Below are 19,856 nucleotides of genomic sequence, written 5' to 3'. Positions count from 1 at the left end.
AGAAACTAAATGATGATTGTGGTCCTTTTCAACCCAGGCCATTCTGTGATTCTGTGATACACAGGAAGGACTTCAAGTAGAAGTCCTTTCTACCACATGGTAGAAAAATACGTTGTGGTCTTGTGGGAGTATTTTAATTGTGCATGACTCCAAGTACTAACGTTTTATGATATAGTAGATGCAATAATGACCTTGATATCAGATGTTTCTGCATGCAGCTTTCATCCCAGAAAACTATTAGCAAGTGAGACATTTTTCAATGATGACTGTAGAGCTGAGGTAGTAATAATTGCTTCTTATTGTATATATGTAGAATAAGAAAAACTGGCATTTCCTGGTTAGGATTTATAATTGCTGTGTGACTAGTTCCACTCTGGCTTTTTTTGCTGTTTGATTTATAAGACCACACTAGCAGAGCTCTGACACAGTGGTATCATAGTCTTCTGTCATACCACTTTATTATTGTCAATTTTTCATCTTCTTCCTGTGCTGCACTGCTACAGATAAAAAGAATCATCTTAACAGCAACCTTTCCTTCTCTGTCCTAATACAGGTTTGTCAAATAAACTCTATATCCAAAATCTTTTTTCAGTATAGCTACAGTGCAGGAAGAAAACTCACGTAGACAAACCCACTCAAACCGTTTTTTAACTAGATAGAACCTAGAAAATTACTAGTGTTGTCACTGTGTAGTATGTGGTCTGCAAGGCCTGCCTACAGTACTGTGTGTGAGTGGTTAGCTTATGCAGAGCTCTTTGCAACCACAGTTTTATTGCTAGCACCACCCAAGGTTGCTGGCTTGAATTTAGCTCAGATGTGTTTGTGGGAGCAGCAGGAGCTTTAGCTAAGGTATGTGTGAAGCCTGTTGTGCAAGTGATGTGAGTGGGTCAGGAGGGGGAAGGAGGAGCAATGCAGATATGCCGTACCATGTTGTTCTCAGATATTAAGGAATGGTTCTTGTGTAAAAAAAAAAATCGTATTTGGAAGCTCTGTTCTGGAAGTTTGTAAAATGACATAAATGTGGGGGAGGCATTTTTCTGTTTTACAGAAATTCTTTCCTCACTTCCACACGCTGCACTGAGCAATCTCTTCCCCCTCCACCCTCACTCGCTTTAGTGTTGCTATTAATATGTCTCTCTCCACCTGTCTACGATGTATTGAAATATATGAAAATTGCAGCAAGATGAGATAAGCGATGTGTTCTATGTCCTTCAGTTTAACCTTCACCTCACTGGTGACATCCATGCTATCACTGCAGCGAACAACCTGGTTGCTGCTGCTGTGGACACACGTATGTTCCATGAGCTAACTCAGAGCGACCAGGTAGGATCCTTTCTTGTGGTGTATTTCAACCCATCTTATTCTGGTCAAGATGTTTGGGGTGTGCCAGCAGTACTAACTGTATATTTTGTTCTGCCAGGCCCTCTATAACCGTTTGGTGCCTTCTGTCAACGGAGTCAGGAAGTTCTCAGAGATTCAAATCCGAAGACTACAAGTAAGTTCTCTAGTTTCACACTGGTTTCTGATTCAGTTCCACTTACTCTGCCTTTATTTATTCTGAGTTTGGTTACAAAAACATTTGTGTTGCTCTGTAGGTCACAGAATCACCTAGGCTGAAAAAGACCTTCAGGATCATAGCCTGACTTATGGAGTAGCCCCATCAATAATTTATGTCCTTTAGTGCCATGTCTGCATACCTCTTAAATACCTCCAGGGATGCATATTCCACCATTTCCCTAGGCAGCCTGTTCCAGTGCCTAACCACCCTTTCCACAGAGAAATTCTTCCTAAAAGCCATTTTAAACCTCCCCTAGCTCGGCTTGAGACTGTTTCCTTGCACCCTGTCACTTATCATCTGACATAAGAAACTCACTAGACCAACCAACAACTGGATTGTCATTCCGATAGCATTTATTTTCTGCATCAAGCGTGCAAAAGTCTGGTAGCCCATGTTACAGCACGGGTAACAATGAGATGAAGCTTCAAGGGGAAGAATCGTTGATTTGACTTGTTATATGCTGTGTGAGTAACACAGTGGGAAGAAGCAGAGAGATTAGTGCCCTTTGTAATAGTGACAATTTAGTGTTCTTAATGTAGTTTCAGAGAAGACCAGCATTAGTCTTTGTCCGTTACAGTCAGCTACAGATAAAGATGAATAATTCCTGTTCATGTGACAGCCGTATAGATAATGCAGCACCAAAAAGACAGTTTACAAAATTCAGCAAAAAGAGAAGGTAAAGATTTTCTTGTCTTATCCAGATTGAGCAAGCAGGAAACAGAAGAAAAAATGTGCGTCCCCTACATCCCTTACTTCTTGGCTCAGGAAAGAGAATCTCAGTTAAATGAGTACACCTACCATTGAATGTTGGACCCTGAGCAGGTCACAGTTCCTCAGTTCTCAGTAATGAATGTGAACCTGTGTGTCCCTGGCCTCTTAAAAAATGAGGAACAAGAGTAGTTTTGCATTGGGCTTAACCTTCTGGCTAGGATGACAAAATAGGACCTGCTAAGCTTATTCCAGGAACAAGCCTGTTTGAACGGTATTCATGCTCTGTCAGTTGCCCACTTGGAGGCCAGGACCAGTAGAATACTTAGGAAGATAAAACTCTGATTTATTAATTAGCTATAATTTTTCTACCGTTAGAAAATACATGGCTTGCTTCACTGCTGAGCAAAGTAGTTCTGTCACGTGGCTTGGTAGACTGTAAGGATGCTAATACTCGAGAAAGAGGATCTTTTTCATGGTACGGTGGGGATTTGTTTGTTTGTTTTTAATGATGTACTTGAAGAGGAAGAGAACAGACCTCTTTCTTCCCTGCTGTTCTTCTGGAGAAAGTAGGGCTTAGCTGTCTAGTTAATTAAAAAAGGCTTGTTCATTCATAAATCAACTCAATCGTTTTCTTCATTTCTAAGCTTGCTCTTGTATCAGTCTTGAGATAATTCTTCTCTCAATTAAGCAACTTGGCAAACTGCCCATCCTCTCAGTATGTTCAGGATCAGGTTTCTGGGATGCTGACAGCCTTGTGATCGAATTGTTTAATTCCTCCTTTGTGCTGCTTAACCAGCATGCTGAGAGCCGTGTCTTCAAATATGTATGGCTGTGTGCAGTGACCCTAGGCAAACTAATGAGAAATGGATGTAAGCATGTGAAACTAATGATTAGAACAAGGCATGTAAGAAACTGCAGAGCTTTCTTTCTTTCTTATGTTTTCTGTAGATGCCTTGCACAAAATTAGGTGACAGGCTGCCCTGACAAGCTCTATTATCTGCACTGCCATTTGCTAGTTGGCAAGCAGCAAGCTCTGCTTCCAGATTTACACTGATATGGATCAATTTATGTTGTTGTGGGCTTGAAAGGACGCTGGTAGGGCATTTCCTCCTTATTTCTGAATATTCAGGTGCTGCTGCCAAAGGCCAATTGTTGTAGTGAAAGGTTCATTTCTCTAAATCTTTTCATGATACTTTATAATTATTATTATTATTATTCTTTCCTCCCACAGAAATTGGGCATTAGCAAAACTGATCCTGCAGCCTTGACAGGGGAGGAAGTAAACTTATTTGTGAGATTGGACATCGATCCGGCCACCATAACATGGCAAAGAGGTACGAGAACCATTGAATTATAGTATTGCTAAAAAAAAAACAGCACCAGAACTTATCAAATGAAGTTGCAAGTACAGAAAGAACAAAGTTTTCTGGGATAAAGGGAAGCAAAGCAGTTCTGGTCTCTCTGCTTGGTGGGATGGGTACCTGCAGATGGGATCCTGTTTCTAAAGGGTTTGACACCAGGACTTGAACCTTAATCTTTGAGAGTTCAAACTGGGCCTCACTAATTGGTGCAAGTTTCTGCTTGTGGTTTTGATGGTCACTGAGAGAGTTTTCAGTTTGGCAACTGTAGCAAACAGTCTTTCTGCCTGCACACTTGAGAAGGCCTGTGAGCAAGGAGAGGCTACTGCTCTGGAATTAAACTGAGTTTTAGTCTGCCCAATGGCTCTCTTGGGGACTGACAGCAGAAAAAGGCTCAGTGTTTTTTTAAAACATGTTTAAAAATACCTGAAGTAAGATCAATCTCTGGTCTTACTGAATTAATATTTCACTCATGAAAGGAATTTCAGATGGGGGGGTGGGGCAAAGGTGATTTAGACCCCAAGAGTATTGCTTTTCCTTCTTTTTATGAAAATACAATCTGAAATTACTCTCCAAAACTTGCTTCATAACTTATAATGGAACTAAATTAGTCTGCCTCATGGGAAGTATTTAGAATTTTTCGAGAAGCTCATTACAAAAAAATAAAAACAAAACAAAACAAAAAAAAACCAGCAAATTTAAGCCATGATCGTTTATGGCTTCAAGGGTAATTTGAAGTTATATTAAATATAAATTCAAGGGTAATTTGGAGTTATAGGGAACGTCATTAAATAGTAGAATCTGACCGTTTTATCCTTTCATTTACAAAATGATAATTTCATTTCTTTTTTCCATAGTAATTTCCTGATTTCATTTTGACTAATAATGGTGAAAAAGAAATTGGAAACCAGCAGCTCCTTTTCTCAGAGAGGTTTTGGATTTGTGGTTATTGAGCACACAGGGAGGTAGACTTCTGGGTGCAGTGCAGTCTGCACTGACTGTGAGCATCTTAACATCGTTGCAGTTCAGCTGGAGAGGATGGTGTCCCACGCTGCCATCCTCTGCTCATGGCCTATCTAGCCAAGAGTTTGTGGTGATATATAGATGTGATTTAGGTCATGCAGTGTGACTTCTTATATCTTTCTTTCTTCATCCTCACAGTACTGGATACAAATGACAGGTTCCTTAGGGGAATCACTATTGGACAGTCTCCAACAGAAAAAGGCTTTTCACGAACGGTAATTATTCTTTCTTGCATCTTTTAAAAAAGCACTTTGAAAAGCATGATCCTGAAGTAAACTTCTTCAATTCCAGATGTTTGTCTTACTGGTACCTTGTTATAGAGACAGCAGAAAGTCTCTTTGACCAAGCAGTTAAACTTGCTATCAGTGCAATGTATAGTTTTAATATCTGTTCTTTTCATACCTTTCTTGATTGTTGGATTCCTGAATTGGGATGGCTATGGTGTAGTAACAGTGACATATGAATGCTCTCTACAAATATGGTGCCTGGCAATTGCTAATCTTATGCAGTGCACATGCTTTGGGTGGGATGCATCTGGCCCTAATTTAACACCATATCTGAGCTTGTTATCTAGATACATTGCATATGTAGAAAAATAGGCAATCAGGACCGTGATTTCTTTCATCCTTTAAGTAACTGTCAAATTAGTAGTTCAGATGAGTTGTGCCCACAGAAGCCTCTTTTTATTCATCAGGAAAGGTCTCTAGGGTGCCTAGCTTCAATGGAGGCATTGTGTTATATTAGATGAATTCTACCCTTCATTTGCTATAGAACCAGTTGCTGGTTTTCATGTTGGTTTTTTTTTTTCCTTTGGCTTATACTGTACTGTTTAGCAATGGTTAAATGTGAGTTAGTAAGCTCAGTCTTCAAAAATGTATTGTTGGTGTTAATGTTCTTACATGAATCACCAGTTTTGTGCCAGGATGGAGTCATGTAACAGCAATGAAGTGAGTGTATCTTACTTTAATTTGCAGAAAATAATCTAATTTGAAACTTTGAACTTAAATTGCGTATATTTTGAGAGTAACATTTTAGATTTGTTCTCATGGATGTATGTCTGTATTTATTTCTTATTATAATGGTGATAACTGGCTTCTTTTTTCCACCCCAAGAATTTGAGTAAGGTAAAGATTTCTGCTGAGGAATCTTGATGAATTCACATCTTTATTTGTCTCTTGAAGGCTCAGTTTGACATCACAGTGAGCAGTGAAATCATGTCAGTTTTAGCACTCTCTGACAGCCTGGATGACATGAAAAAGCGGCTGGGCAGAATGGTAGTAGCTTCCAGCAAGAGAGGAGAACCGGTTACAACAGATGACCTTGTAAGAGAGCTATTCCATTCTTGAATGCTAACTTTCTTCTATTACTTCTGAAAGTCCTTGGATTGAAAAATATTGAGATGGTTCTGTATGGTTACTAAGTAGAATATTAGAGATGAAATGTTAGTCTCTGGAGTTAATAAAGGATTTCTTCTTCAGCGTGGCTAGCACCTTACACAGATACTGTGCATACATGTGTTTTGGGTAGGGACAAAGGGTTCTGTGCAATGTACTGTGTATCAAATCAAAACTAGCACTGTAGGAACTAAGGAGGAGTACATGGTGGCTTTTAAATTAAAAAAAGCCTATTTACAAATGAGAAGAATTCAGAATGCATCCTGCTGGCCACCCGATTTTTTTTTTTTTTTTTTTTTTAAGCTTCCTGGAGAAAGGAGAACATAAAGCAGGGACAAAGCCTGGTGCAAATTTAATTACAGATGATGAGGTATCTTATGCTGAGAGACTGTGAATACTATAAAAGTCAAACTTGTGGAAGGTTTCCATAAGGCAGCCTTTGTGAGAGGCACAAATCTATTTGCACTGAATGAAATGTTTAATTTAACAGAACTAGTGATGTCTGTTACCAGTATGTAGTTATAAGCAACAGTGCCAGCTGCAGTACTGTCTTGCAACTGTCCAAGTGCAGTTCTTGAAACATCTGTGGAGTGTGTCAGGTCAGTTAGAACTCTCCCATGCAGTGCTTCAGCATTGTTCAGGGGGTAGCTTGTGCTCCAGGTGCTTTTTCCAATATTTTGTAGGTAACAACCCTGTGTGGAGAAGGTGAAGGGAACTGAGCTCTGTATGTGAACTGTGCCCTGTCACTTGGCTTCAAGACAGAACACGGGCTCAGGACTGTTCCACTAGTCAACAGAGGAGCACTACTGGTCTTCTGTTGTATGTTTTTGTTTTATGTTCATCCCACAGTAACTGAGAAGCAGTTGATGGGCAGTATGGCCTGACTGTGGACCTTCAGCAAAAGAACTAGGCTGGGAAGCACTTATCTGTAAAGTGTCTTGATGTGAGACATTTGTTGGGGGTGAGAAGGAGCACGTACCAAAGTTCTGTAGGTAGCTTTGAGATTTTAATTCCTGATGCTAATGCGCTGTCATGCTTTAACCTTAAGTACCAGAGTTAAATCCCCATTCTGGAAAACAGAAGTCACTCCTGCTGCCCGTCAATGGTGGGAACTTGTGCAGGGAGTTGCTTTATGAGTTTCACATGGGATCTAAGACTTGTAGTTGTTAAGGCTTTTTTTCCTCTTTTTTTAAATTTTTGTGTGCTGTAACTGTGGAGTGGAGGATGATACCAGGTCTGTCCAACAGGTCCTCAGGTTTTGCACATTTTTGCAGGTGGTGGGCATTGGCTTGCTTGGTTAGGACTGTGTTTCATACCCCTCATACTGGCCGGAACATGGTGATTGTAGAGACCAGACTGACACAATCAGATATCCAGATCCTTCTGCTGTGATATAACCAGTATCACGAGGGCCAGTATCAAAAGATCTGGGGAGAAATGAGGAATCAAAAACTGACTCTGGGTTTTCAGAGAAGAAGGTGTATTGAGGTGCTATTGATTGACAGGCCTGAAATGTCATCATGGAAATCTTGCTCTGTATCTTTCATTATTCTAGAGATGACTGAAGTTTAAAGCTTATCCATTAAATGTTAACTAAGCTTTCATGTAGCAAGATTGAGACTAATGAAACATAGCAGTGAATGTCTTTAAAAAAATATAGATATATAATTGAGTGCTGTAATTCAATTGACATTAAAAGGGAAAAAGAAATTGTCTTGAAAAACTTTCCCTGCTTTTTGCCATTGAATGGGGTGCAGGAAAGCATGTGTACCTAAGGGTTACATTCTCACTGCTCTTCCTTTCTCACCTCATTATAGCATTGAAAGAGCAGTTTGTCTTCACTGCTAAGCAAGGTCATAATGGAAGAGGCTGCATTCAGCAGAAATCAGCAATTGCTGCATATTGTGCAGCAACTGCTGGTTGTGTTCCTGCAGGCTCGCCAGAAGGTCTCGACACAGCATAGGAACTGTCTCAGCACATCTGGAAACTGATAGCTGTCTTTGCTTTTTCTTTTAGGGAGTGACTGGTGCTCTGGCTGTCTTGATGAAAGATGCTGTTAAGCCAAACCTCATGCAGACGCTAGAGGTGAGCATGGATGATTTCACTCTGTGTTCTCAGAAGCAAGGAGCATCTGGTCAAGCTCATTCATCACAGTCAGTGTGGACTTACTCTGTTTAGACTTAGAAGCTTGTTGTGGTTTCCTACCTAAGATTCAGGTCTGCCATCAGCATGTGGATGGCCCTGGGGAAGAGCAGTACCTTGCTGTGCCTGTTTTGTTGAGCAATGTGAGGAAATGTTTTGAAAATCTAGATGGTATGGGTGCAAGAGATTGGCAGAGTTGCTAAGATTTAGCCATCCATTTCCTAAGTGGGTTAAGATCTCCACTTCTGCAGATTATGATAATCCAGTTGGTGATGCAGCCCTTAGTACTGATAACGAATATTTAATCAGAGGGCTTTAAGATCTGTTTTCTAAGAACTTCTTTTTTTAAGCTTCAGGTACTGTAGTGCTTAGCTCCTGAAATGATGCAGATGTGCAAAATGTTACCCTCTCATTTTCTTTATTTCTCTTTGCCTCCCTTACCCTCCTCCATTTCCTAGGGAACTCCTGTGTTTGTTCATGCAGGACCTTTTGCCAATATTGCACATGGGAATTCTTCAGTGTTGGCAGACAAAATAGCACTGAAGCTTGTGGGTAGAGAGGGTTTTGTTGGTAAGTGTGTGATATTTGTTTGTTTTTCAGGAAAAAATTTCCTCTTTTTTTTTATTATCATGACTACCTTTGCTGTTTTTTTTTTTCTGTCCCAGAAGAAACCTCTGATTTCCGTAATCAGAGCACTGATTTCTCTGCCCAACATCCTCTCACAAACTTCTATGTTGTTGGTTTTTTTTCCTATTCCAGTTACAGAAGCAGGATTTGGTGCAGACATAGGCATGGAGAAATTCTTTAACATTAAGTGTCGTTATTCTCATCTCCGGCCTAATGTGGTGGTGTTGGTTGCAACTGTCCGAGCTCTGAAAATGCATGGAGGAGGGCCTGCAGTAAGTAGTAAACAAGGTTTTATTTAGGGCTGAGGGGCTTTTGTTCCAGTCCAGCCACTTAAAGCTCTGTAGGGTTTGATTTGCTTATAATTGTCTTGAGATTTACAGTAATCCATATGTCCCTTGCAAGCTGCTTCACTGTAGTATGTTACATATACATACTGGCTCATCTTATGTTCCCAAAGAAGTATGCTGGGGCACATTTGTATTTGCTGTCATCATAATCTTAGTTTGTTGTACTGTGAGAACATCTTGGCAGTCTTTTTTTTTCTCTTAGAAAAAAAAGGATCAGGCTGGAGTAGAACAGTGTATCTTGATGCAGTTTAATAAGAATCAAGTGCAAATTGTCAGAATAAAATCTTGTCGGGTACCCCCCCCCCATTTATTTTATTATTATTTTTTAAATTCACTCTCCAGGTCACTTCTGGGATGCCCTTGCCAAAAGAGTACACGGAAGAGGTAATCTTATCTTCATTAGCTATTGTGTCAGTTGACCAATTAACTGTAGTCGTTACACGACATTATCGTTCAGTGCATGTGTGGATAGCTAGTGTGTGTCATTTCTGTAGCTAGCAGGGAAATGCTTCCTTGTACAAGCTTTAATGTTCTTTTTTCTGTTTTGTTCTAATGCTGTTACTTTGGCTCTGCTCTTTCAAGCATTTATTGTACTTGACCTAGCCAGCACTCAGAGCCTTCCTTTTCTCCTGAGCTTGCATAATTGTCCGTGCGCTCAATTTTTCATAGTGATGTCTGCTCAGTGTCCCTTGACCCTCTCAGTATAGAGTGATTGCCTAGCTGAAATATTGTGTCTGAAAATATTCGGAGTGCCTGTCTAATTACTCCCTTCTTAGCAGCGGCAGTTTTGTTTTCCCCCTGCCCTTCTTTTTGCAAGCAGGGAGGAAAGTGAACTAAATCTGCTTCTGCCCTTCTGCCTCAAATAGTTATGTACACTTGGGTAATTGATCTGGTTCAGCTTTTTCACTTCTAACGCTTCTCTATGGATTACTCTTTTGACAAGAAGGGATGAAATGTCTTCCATGAATAATCTCTGATGCTGTAAAATGTAAATATATATAAAGTGAAAGCTGTTATCACAAACTTCAAACAAATGTCACGAAATTCACTGCTAATGATATTCAATACATGAAGACGGATGTGTCATAGAGGAAAGTGAGGTTTTACTGTGAGGAGATAATGAGCATAGTATTGACTTAATAACAAAAAATGATCGTGGTTTCTCCTACCTTGATTTTCATCTTCAGCTACAAAGTTATTAGAAACATTCATTCCTTTTCCTGTTTTCCATGCAAGACCATGCACTGGTCCTAAGTGTTCAGAAAGCAGCTCTGAAATTTTGCTTTTGTGGTTTCCGTTCCTGTTTTGGCACTTAAATAATGAGCTATGGATGCAGTGGATTTGGAGCAAAGGTTTCACTGTCTCTCATAAAATCTATGTTCTGTTTGCTCTCTTTTTTTTTATTCTTTTTTTTTTTTTATTTTACAGAATCTTCAGCTGTTGGCAAAAGGTTGCAGTAACCTAAGCAAACAAATCCAGAACGCTCAGCTGTTCGGTGTCCCAGTAGTAGTGGCTGTCAATGCTTTCAAGTAAGTGAGCTGGGCTGTGGAACTGATGCATGAGAATAAAATGGTGGCACTTTTTATGCTACATTTAACACGCTGTCTTGTTTTCAGCACTGTCAACATGTTGTTTGCAGAAAGCAGCATTCTGCAGTGCTTGAAGATACTGAATAAATAGTGGAGCTCTGCTCAGTCATTTCAAATGCATCCTCTAGTTTAGTTTAGCTAAGGATCTTGTGATCGATGACTGATGTGCCACTGCTTACAGCCGAACTGGCTAAGTTCTGTAGACAAAAGGTGCCTGTGACAATATGGAGTCTAAGCTCATAACAGATGGTGAGGTGCCTGTGCTGGAGACCACATTGCATTCAGTGGTCTGCAGTATGGAATCATGCCAAACCAAGAAGCATTTAAGGCTCTGCATGTTGTACTACAGAGGAAGCAGATTCTGTGTGTGGTCTTTCTTTATACAGGCTGAAGGGCTTTGAACTGCTGTGTTAAAGCTGATGCCAGTTGAAGCAGAGTAGCCAGCTGAGGATTGTTCATCTGAAGTGAATGTGTATTAGCTGTTTTAGAGAAACTACGGTTTTTAGCATAGTGTGCATATGATATAGAACATCTTAGCATCAAATCAGCAAGTACTAATGCCTTTTTGAGTTCTCATCTGAAAACAAGAGTTGTGTTATTGGTACAAGCACAAAGTCTGGAGAACTGTTGCTGGCAGTCTTGGGTTTGTGCATACAGTTCCAGGCCAAGATCTTGCTCGCTGTTTGTCTTTGCGTGGCATCCTTCACCAAGGTGGAGCAGCCTTGTGGCAGATAACTCCTCAATAGATATGGCTTCCTGATGGCTGGATCCTGTGATTCCAGCATTTAACTTCTGTTGACAAGAATGAGAGAAGGGTAGAACAAACCATTCATTTACTGTGCGTACGTTCTGATACAAATACACAAACTTTTTCTTTACAGGACAGATACAAAGGCTGAACTGGCTCTTCTAGTACAACTGGCAAAAGAAGCAGGAGCATTCGATGCTGTGGAGTGCACTCACTGGGCAGAGGGTGGTAAAGGAGCTGTTGCATTGGCTCAGGCTGTTCAGAGAGCATCACAGGCACCCAGCAACTTCAGGTTCCTCTATAATGTAGAGGTAAGAGCTTGCATGATTACAGAGGTACTTTTTTTTTTTTTAAATAAGTTGGAGATTAGTTGGCATGGCTTAGTTGACTGAAAGTTGCCTAAAAGTCTGCTCAGAGAACCTGAGAAGAAATGGCTTCTGGAATATAACGTTTACTCCACGGGTCTCAAATATCTAGTTTGTTACTTCCTGTTGTTTTGACTACTAAATGAAATATAGTTTACTTTCAATAGTGGAAGATGCTGCTCTGACACAACATGAAATGGCAAACAGGTTACTGCTGTGACAGACAGACATGTTCCAGGGCAGGGAGAAGTTTATTCTTTGGCCTGTGACATGCATTCTTGTCAGAATGACAAGACTGGTACAACTGTCATCAAACTTGTTACCTTACTCGAGGATTTCTGGGTGTGCATGGTGCTCCCTATGAGAATATAATAGGCTGTGGAACAGCAAATGAAATGTCCATTTCTAACTTGTTTCTTTCTCTGGAAATAAGTCTTACAGTTTTACAGTACAGGTCAGGTGGAAGAGTGTGTGTGTGTATTTCTAGTGACTTTGTACTTAGACAAATTTGATGGTGACTCAGAGTCACTGTTAGTTACCATGTTGTGGCCTGAAAGTGCCTAGGCTGTGCTCACCTGCCTGTCTTTTTTTCTAGCTCCCTGTTGTAGATAAAATCAGAATTATTGCACAGCAGATCTATGGGGCAAGTGACATTGAGCTGCTTCCAGAAGCACAGGAGAAAGTCGCTGTGTACACTAAGCAGGTTAGTTCTTCCCTGTCACCTGATACCCAGTGGTGTTTTCATTTTAAAATAATCATATTGAAGTGATGTTCAAACTGCATATAATAGGGGATCATCACCCAACGTGTGTCCAGGGCTCACTGGATGCTGCCATGGCAGAGGAGGATGAGAAGGTATTGTGGGAAAGGAGAAAGTGGCCCTGGCTTTTAGTGCAGACAACAGAACTGATCTGTCTCAGTAATACTTCTCTAATAATGTGTAGGGGAAAAAAGTGGAAAGCAGATTCAGTAATCTCTCTATGTTCTCCCATGTATACTTTCTGCACTCCCCAGTTTAACAGTTTGGGAATTGTGGAACTACAAATGGTCAGACTGGTGCTAAATAGTCTCTGGTTTTTGTTATTGCTGTTTGGTTTATTTTTTGTCATGTCCCACTGAGTTGTCCAATCAGTTTTTAAACCCATATAGATTTTGGGCAGTCACAGCCACATTTTTTCTTCTTGAACATGACGTTCTTGTAAATTTACCTGCTTTTCAGATACCTTCTGCATTAATGAAGGTTTGTAATGGGTTGTGTAGAGGAAGGCAAGGTGAGAATTGTCCATACTTTGTTTAGTGTGCTTGAACAGTTTTACTTCTGGATTTCATGTACTGCTGGCATATGTCATTTCTTGTTTTTTGTATTTCTTGTAAATTCCTTTACAGTTCTATTAAAATACCATAGCTGTGTAATTGCTTCTTCCTCACAACATGCAATTATATTGATCAAATACTTCTCATTAACCCACTTCAGCTCTGTGAGCACCTTAGTTCTGAGCTGTTTGAATTAACATTTTGGGAAGAGAGTAGAAAGTAAGCTAGCTATCTAGATATCCAGCACTTCCATAATGCTTCCATACCATTAACCTTTTCCTCAGTTGGACGTGCGGGGATCCATAGTTATTCTTCCTGTAATAGTAGGAAGAGAGAAAGAACGAGGATGCAGAATGGTCAATGGATCAGATAGGGCGAAGAAATTGCATTAAAATTACCTGGTAACACTGAGGATAATGCATTGAGGTAAAATAGAGCTGTAATTTTTGCATACAGGAATGGTTACTGTTTTTTCACTTACTTCTGTCCTCTTTCTCTTTTCTTTTTCATTGTCATGCCCAGGGCTTTGGAAACCTGCCAATCTGCATGGCTAAAACTCACTTATCATTGTCTCACGACCCTGAACAGAAAGGAGCACCTACAGGCTTTATTCTGCCAATCCGAGACATTCGGGCCAGTGTTGGTGCTGGGTTCCTGTACCCACTGGTTGGAACGGTGAGTGAGTGAGTAAAACCCTCAGCTGTGGGGTGAGAATAACACTCCATGTACAGCCAGTTATGAAAGGTATCTCCAATGAGAAGAGCTCTTATCATCTGTAAATGACGTTTTAGTTGTCCAGATGCCCTTTGTAAGTTTTTTTTCAGATGGAAGAGGGGAGCTAAAATAAACCATGTGAGCATTTGAACATTTAGCAAGCCCCCGGTGTACTCTCCATGTGCCACATCTCAGTCTTCTTGGAATGCAGGAAAAGGGAGAACTCTGCACATAATGAATTGTGGGAACAGCAGGCTGACAGAGGGGCCTGCCTGATGCCCCTGGGACTTGGAATTCCTGATGCACTTTGCAGTATTGCAGCTGAAATCTCTGCGCACCAGCAGAAAGCGTAGAACTAAACTTTTCCACAGCTTTCAAAGCAAATAACTTTTGATGAGACAGCTCCAAAGCAAAGCTGATCTGTACTGTTTATTGTTTGTCAGTCTTCCCTTCCATTATTTTCTCATTGTTTTGCTGATCATCTGTTTGCTGTTTGGACTGCATCAATTCCAACAATTTATTTCACTGTGCCCTTGAGTTCTTATTTTCTGTTCTTTGAGATGATTGTCACATCAGCTGAGAACTAACAGAGTAGCTACAATGGAAGCAGGATTCTGGCATAGCTTTGATATGAATGGGCTGGCAGAAAGAGGAGCTACCTGCAAAATGAACTAATGTTCAGCTTTGTCTCTAAAGAAAGAATGTTAGGATGAAAGGCTCCACTGGAAATCTTATCTGAGGAATCTATTCTGGGAAAATGTTAAGTAACTTCTTAGGTTATTGCAGGAGATGGAGCAGTTGGAGCAAGCAGTTCTGTCTTTCTCACTATTTTTGGGTCTCCACCTTTTTTTTTTTTTTATTGAAGCCTTCATGGCAATGTTTGTCTTAATAATCTCTCTTTCAAAACTGTTAGTGTCATATGGTTGAGATGCTGAAATTTGTTGATTTAGAGTTGTTTCCTTTCCTCCTTCAAACACTAGCCCTCAGAGAGCCAGGTAAGGGTTTCCAGATTACCCCAACAAAAATAAAATAACCACATCCTGATTGAAGTCTGGCGCATCCTTCTTTTCAAAGAGTGCTGTGTGTTCTGGGATGCAGTGAAAGACAGCGTGCTCGTTCCTGGTAGTGACTTTTTTTGCAAGCTAAGATTTAATCCAAACAGTGATCATTTTTAATATATTTTTTTAAGTACTGCAGAAGGAAAGAGTACACAGAAGTAATGAGACAGACAAAAGATGATTACAGACATTAAAGCTGAAGTTTTCTCTCCTTTTTTAATGTCTTCATTTTCTATGAAGCTGGAGTTTCCTTCCTGCTCCTTTCACAGATCTGTAACGTTGACTTGGGCATGCAGTTAATCATGATGTTAACCTTGCTGGAATTAACAGTAAGCCCTCCAGGTGGGGACATGAAGATCTCTCTTCTGTGGTGCCTACTAGGCCAGGAAAGGGATGTCCTTTTAAGAAGCAGCCCATTTTGAATCAGATCATCATTTTCAACCCATTCAACAGGGTATGTGCTAGCCTCAGAGTAATTTTTGGGCAGCCATTGAACTGTGAGCTGAAAACACAGCAAACATGGAGCTCTCTGCAGAAGTTGTGTGACATTTGAGGTGAAACTAATCACCAGTGTGTTAATCTTGTTATCTGAAGTTAATTGAGAAGTTATGCCACACTTCAGTTTTCTCAGCCTCTGAGTTTTGGGTTTTTTCCTTTCTGGCTCGGAGTTGAAGCTGTTGTACTTGAATGAAATACTTTGAGATATAAAAGGAAATACAAGGATCGTCTAGATTTAACTCTGAGCATGAAATGGTAATGAAAATGAAGCAGTTTGAACTCAAACTGGTTGGATTTCCTTCTTATATTGTGCCACTGGAGAACTGAAAACAAATTATTGATTCATCTCTTTCGATGTCTTACATGGCATTTCTTCTGGAAGTTGTGCAAATGCTATAAATAATATATTCTAGTTGGTATTGGTTTTATTTAAACTTCGTAGGGGAACAGATAATCTGAGTGATCTAATTTTTTCATGCAAATAGTGAGAATTGCCCTGCATTCTTTTCCAGCATGTGAATGAAAGAGAGGAGGAGGAGCTTCGTTTCCCTAGCTCTGAAAATAATCGAGTGCATTAAGCATCATGGACATTTGTGCAGAAAATTCATAGCCTGAAAGGAAATCAACCCTGTAGCACATAAAAATTCAGCGCAGAGTTTGCCTTTAGGTAATAGACAACAGAGTAGCCTCTGTGGGCTGCCCTATGGGAAGGAGAGCAGGAAAACTGACCAATCCTTTCAAAACACCAGTGGCAAGAAGGGTTGCATCAGGCCTGTATTTATCAGCACAGCAACTCCTGTTGTAGTGACTGTCGCTCTCAGCTCTTGCTGTGGCCCTCTGGACATGTAGGTGGAGACCCACAAAGCTCTGCGATTCTCCAGAGATACATACATAAAGAGGTGCTTTCTTGTGCTGCACAACAGTGGCAGGGAATGTGGTGAGAACTGAAAAACGCTTCCAGACGCTTCAGATCTTGTAATACTTTGCTCATGAAAGCAAAAAATATTCATACATAAAGACAAAAGGAATGAGAGCCATATCTGAGATCTGCTCTTCCCTGTCCTGGAAAGCAGCAGCTATGACAAAAAGCTGGTGCAGATGTAGCAGTCATTACAAAGGGTATGATTGAAGTGACTTTTACCTCTTACAAAGCACGTACTTCTTGCAGTGGTATGGTACATGTGGGACTGCAGTTAGCACTTGTAATAGCTTAAGAAAATGAGGTGGGATTCCAAAAGCTCCCAGAACAGTTTTGAGAACTGCAGCAAATGCTTAACCTTGCTGCTGAGCTTATTACCCAGATTTGATTAGTGTGCAAAATACGTATGCAGGGAGAAAACACCAGGTTTCTAAGGAGGTCTTTAATCTAGTGGAGACAGGCATAAGAATTACTGGTTGTGAAAGACAAGGCTGGGTGATGTAGATGTGAAGTGAAACACTGAATTTTTGTTTATGGGGTAAATGACCACTGACACAAGCTGTCAAGCCTGGTCACAAGTTGTCCACCTTCATAAAGCATCCATGCTAATCTGCGTGTGCTGCTGGGCTAAACACTGAGTTATGGAACCAAGTTGTCATCTGCATTAGTAAATCAGGCCAAGTGTAGTCCCTGTTGGCTTTGCTTTTTGCAGCTCTGAAAGTGGGTTTCAGCAGTGGGGCTGACTTGAAAGGCCTGGCCTGAGGCGGGTGCAGAGTAGGCAGCTGTTCTGCTACCTTCAGTCCTCCTGCTGCACAGCCATTCTGACTTGTGTGCCACAGAATGGCTCAGTCAGGAAAACAGGCCTCACCATTTCTGTTTCTATATTGCTCATGAAAGCAAAATATTCATACATAATAGGGTTTTTGTTTGGGGGGAGGGGTTGTCTGTTTGTTTTAAAACCTCTCATGTCAACAATAATTACTGCTAATTATAACAGTTCAAAAATTTTAGAGAGTTTTAATCAGCTGGGACTTTGCAATCAGCAAAGCTGTATTTAAACGTGCGTCCTCGTTTCGGGAGCCAGGAAGCTGCCACAAGCAGTTCGTGTCTCCCTGCAGCAGCACTCATGTAACGGTTGATCCATCAGCTTGGTGCTTGAGTGCTCGTTACAGCTTGGGCAGAACTGGTTCATTCTGCTAAATTAGGAGTTCCTGGTTCTTGTGATACACTTCAGAATGGTGTCTGACCACCACCCAGCTAGTATGTTCATAACTGAGGTGCTGCATGGGCTGTTGCTGACACGGTTCCCAGCACAGAATAAGTGTTATATCTTCTGTTCATTTATGCTGCTTCCATCCTAATGGTTTATCATTTTTGTTACCCAGATGAGCACTATGCCAGGACTTCCTACAAGACCCAGCTTTTATGATATCGACTTGGACACAGTGACAGGAGAAGTGAATGGGCTCTTCTGAAAAGAATTTGTGACCAAAGCTAGGTGTCACCTTCAGGTTAGAATGCTTCCAATATTTGGGCTTGATTTCTCAATTTGAGATAATGGAACCAAGCCAATTTCGTATTATGCCATGTGTTTCCAAATAACATGATTATATATTTCAGCCTGAAAGTTGCCTTCAGTGCTGTTTAATAATAATTAAATTTATTTTTCTTTTTAGCTCCCAGAAGAACACCTGATGAGTCATGTAAATGAAACTATTCACTGATCTTTTTTGAAGTCAAAACAAGATATGACTGAGAATACAGTGCAAGAAGTGAAAAGAAGAGTGCTAAAGGATAGAAGACTTATTTTTAATCAGTAATAATTCTTAAAGTACTGTTTTCCAAGCTAGTTGAAACTAAGTATATAAAGTATATTTCCTGTACAACCTTCCTGCTTCATAACTGTAGCTCGAGCAAAATACAGAAGCTTGTGTTTAGTGATCTCTTAGAACCACAGAATCATTTCAGTTGGAAAAGACTTTCAGGATCATCAAGTCCAGCCAGCTAAAGGACAAACTTTAACTAAGACAGTGAGCACACAAAGGAGAAAAGATACCTTTATACGATCTCACCTTGATTCGGTGAGATTTTAGTAATTAAAAACCCTACAGCTGGAGCTGTTTGAAACAGTCTTGGGACCTGGCTGTCTTAACAGTAGGCATAGATTATCTTGGGAGGTCTCACACGCTATTATAATATTCCTACTTGTCATCCTGAATTCTGTATCCCATTTCTCACACTATGGGAGGATTTGCTGTGCTTTGAAATCACACCAGTTTCTTTTAAAAGCGGGAACAAGGAAGAATCCTTTTGTCATTTCTTAGCAGGAGTGCTCACCCTGGCTTCTGCTGTGAATTACCCCTGCAGACACCTGAGCCATGCCAGATTTCTCTTTTAGAAAGCCCAGCTGTGACTGCTGTAATTCTTACCACTGGAAACAGAACTTCTGAGTGTCGGGTCTGTTGAGACCTCTCTGGGCTGTAGCCATGGCTTCTGCCAAAAGTGTCCTTTGAACCATGTTTTGCTCAGCAATAAGTACAGTTAGGCCATTGAGAAGCCTTGTTTTCTATGGTACCTTTTGGGTGAACAGAAGCCACGTGAGCAGTGATTGAGTCATTTGTAGTAGGCTAGAAAAAAGGCCAGAAATCATTTTGTAACAGAAATAGAGTTTCTGCCAAATTTTTAACTAATACAAATAAAGGGTAAAAACTTCAAATGCTTTTTGGGTTTTAATGCACGTGCTGAGATTAATAAAGTAGAACTTATTTCTGTGATTAACTGAGTAATGCAGCAGTCCCAGTATTGACAACTGTAAGTGATCATTGCAGGAATAAGTTGCCTGCAATGCACCACCGTGTGTGTGTTTTGTCTTTTTTCCTTTCCTGGATGGCGTGTGTCATCTATAGGAAATAAACTGCCTGAATTATTCAGTGGATTGAGTTTACTTGCAGTTGACTGCAGAAGATCTGAATTAAGATGCTAGCTTTATTAAGTTTGACTGCCCTGCTCACAGCTGAATATTTTTGGCTTCTCCTTTCTTCATAGACTTGCAAGGCCCATCTGCTTGCATCCAAACTGAATCTGAAAGCATTCTGATTTTGGTGAGAACTGGGAGAGTTGTGGTGTAGGTGTGCACCAATGTAAGGATGCATCTGTAGTATACAGATACTAAGTATAGAGAGAGCAAGTTATTCAGTAGGGGAGAATAATTATATAAAAATTACCTAGTTGTCACAGAAGCAAAGACAGAATAATTTAAATTGTCGTAAGCACACTTGAGATATGCTCACTGCCTCCTCAGATTTTCTTCTCGATGGTATTTGGCTGAGAAGTTGCTGGAGACAGCTTTCACAGAGCACAAAAAGGCCACCTGCATGGGGTCAGGAAGAGCGTGCCCTGTTGCTGCATCACCATGAAGGCCTGGCTGGAAGTCTACCTGCAGCACCTTGGCGGAGCCTTTCCTTGCAGCAGATTGCTACAGCTGATGCTGC

The 19,856-nt window shown here is 40.6% G+C and overlaps 1 protein-coding gene across 1 annotated transcript in view; it reads left to right on the top strand.

The window, feature by feature from the left end:
• Window positions 1-19,081, top strand: part of MTHFD1 (methylenetetrahydrofolate dehydrogenase, cyclohydrolase and formyltetrahydrofolate synthetase 1) — a 38,944-nt gene extending 19,863 nt beyond the window's left edge. Inside the window, exons 14-28 of the mRNA XM_042865539.1 lie at window positions 1,216-1,323; window positions 1,421-1,495; window positions 3,501-3,603; window positions 4,789-4,865; window positions 5,832-5,972; window positions 8,061-8,129; window positions 8,645-8,756; window positions 8,946-9,085; window positions 9,503-9,544; window positions 10,589-10,689; window positions 11,631-11,808; window positions 12,458-12,565; window positions 13,699-13,851; window positions 17,751-17,876; window positions 18,042-19,081. Of these exons, the coding sequence (XP_042721473.1) occupies window positions 1,216-1,323; window positions 1,421-1,495; window positions 3,501-3,603; window positions 4,789-4,865; window positions 5,832-5,972; window positions 8,061-8,129; window positions 8,645-8,756; window positions 8,946-9,085; window positions 9,503-9,544; window positions 10,589-10,689; window positions 11,631-11,808; window positions 12,458-12,565; window positions 13,699-13,851; window positions 17,751-17,840 (1,497 nt within the window). The 3' untranslated portion in view covers window positions 17,841-17,876; window positions 18,042-19,081. The remainder of the gene's footprint in view (window positions 1-1,215; window positions 1,324-1,420; window positions 1,496-3,500; window positions 3,604-4,788; window positions 4,866-5,831; window positions 5,973-8,060; window positions 8,130-8,644; window positions 8,757-8,945; window positions 9,086-9,502; window positions 9,545-10,588; window positions 10,690-11,630; window positions 11,809-12,457; window positions 12,566-13,698; window positions 13,852-17,750; window positions 17,877-18,041) is intronic.
• The last annotated feature ends 775 nt before the right edge of the window (window positions 19,082-19,856 follow it).

Source organism: Lagopus leucura, unplaced genomic scaffold (assembly GCF_019238085.1).
Source record: "Lagopus leucura isolate 7727_CA_CO unplaced genomic scaffold, USGS_WTPT01 Super-Scaffold_1, whole genome shotgun sequence".
Classification (NCBI taxonomy): Eukaryota; Metazoa; Chordata; class Aves; order Galliformes; family Phasianidae; genus Lagopus; species Lagopus leucura.
Note: the sequence above shows the minus strand (reverse complement) of the source record. Positions and strands in the feature narration are given on the sequence as shown.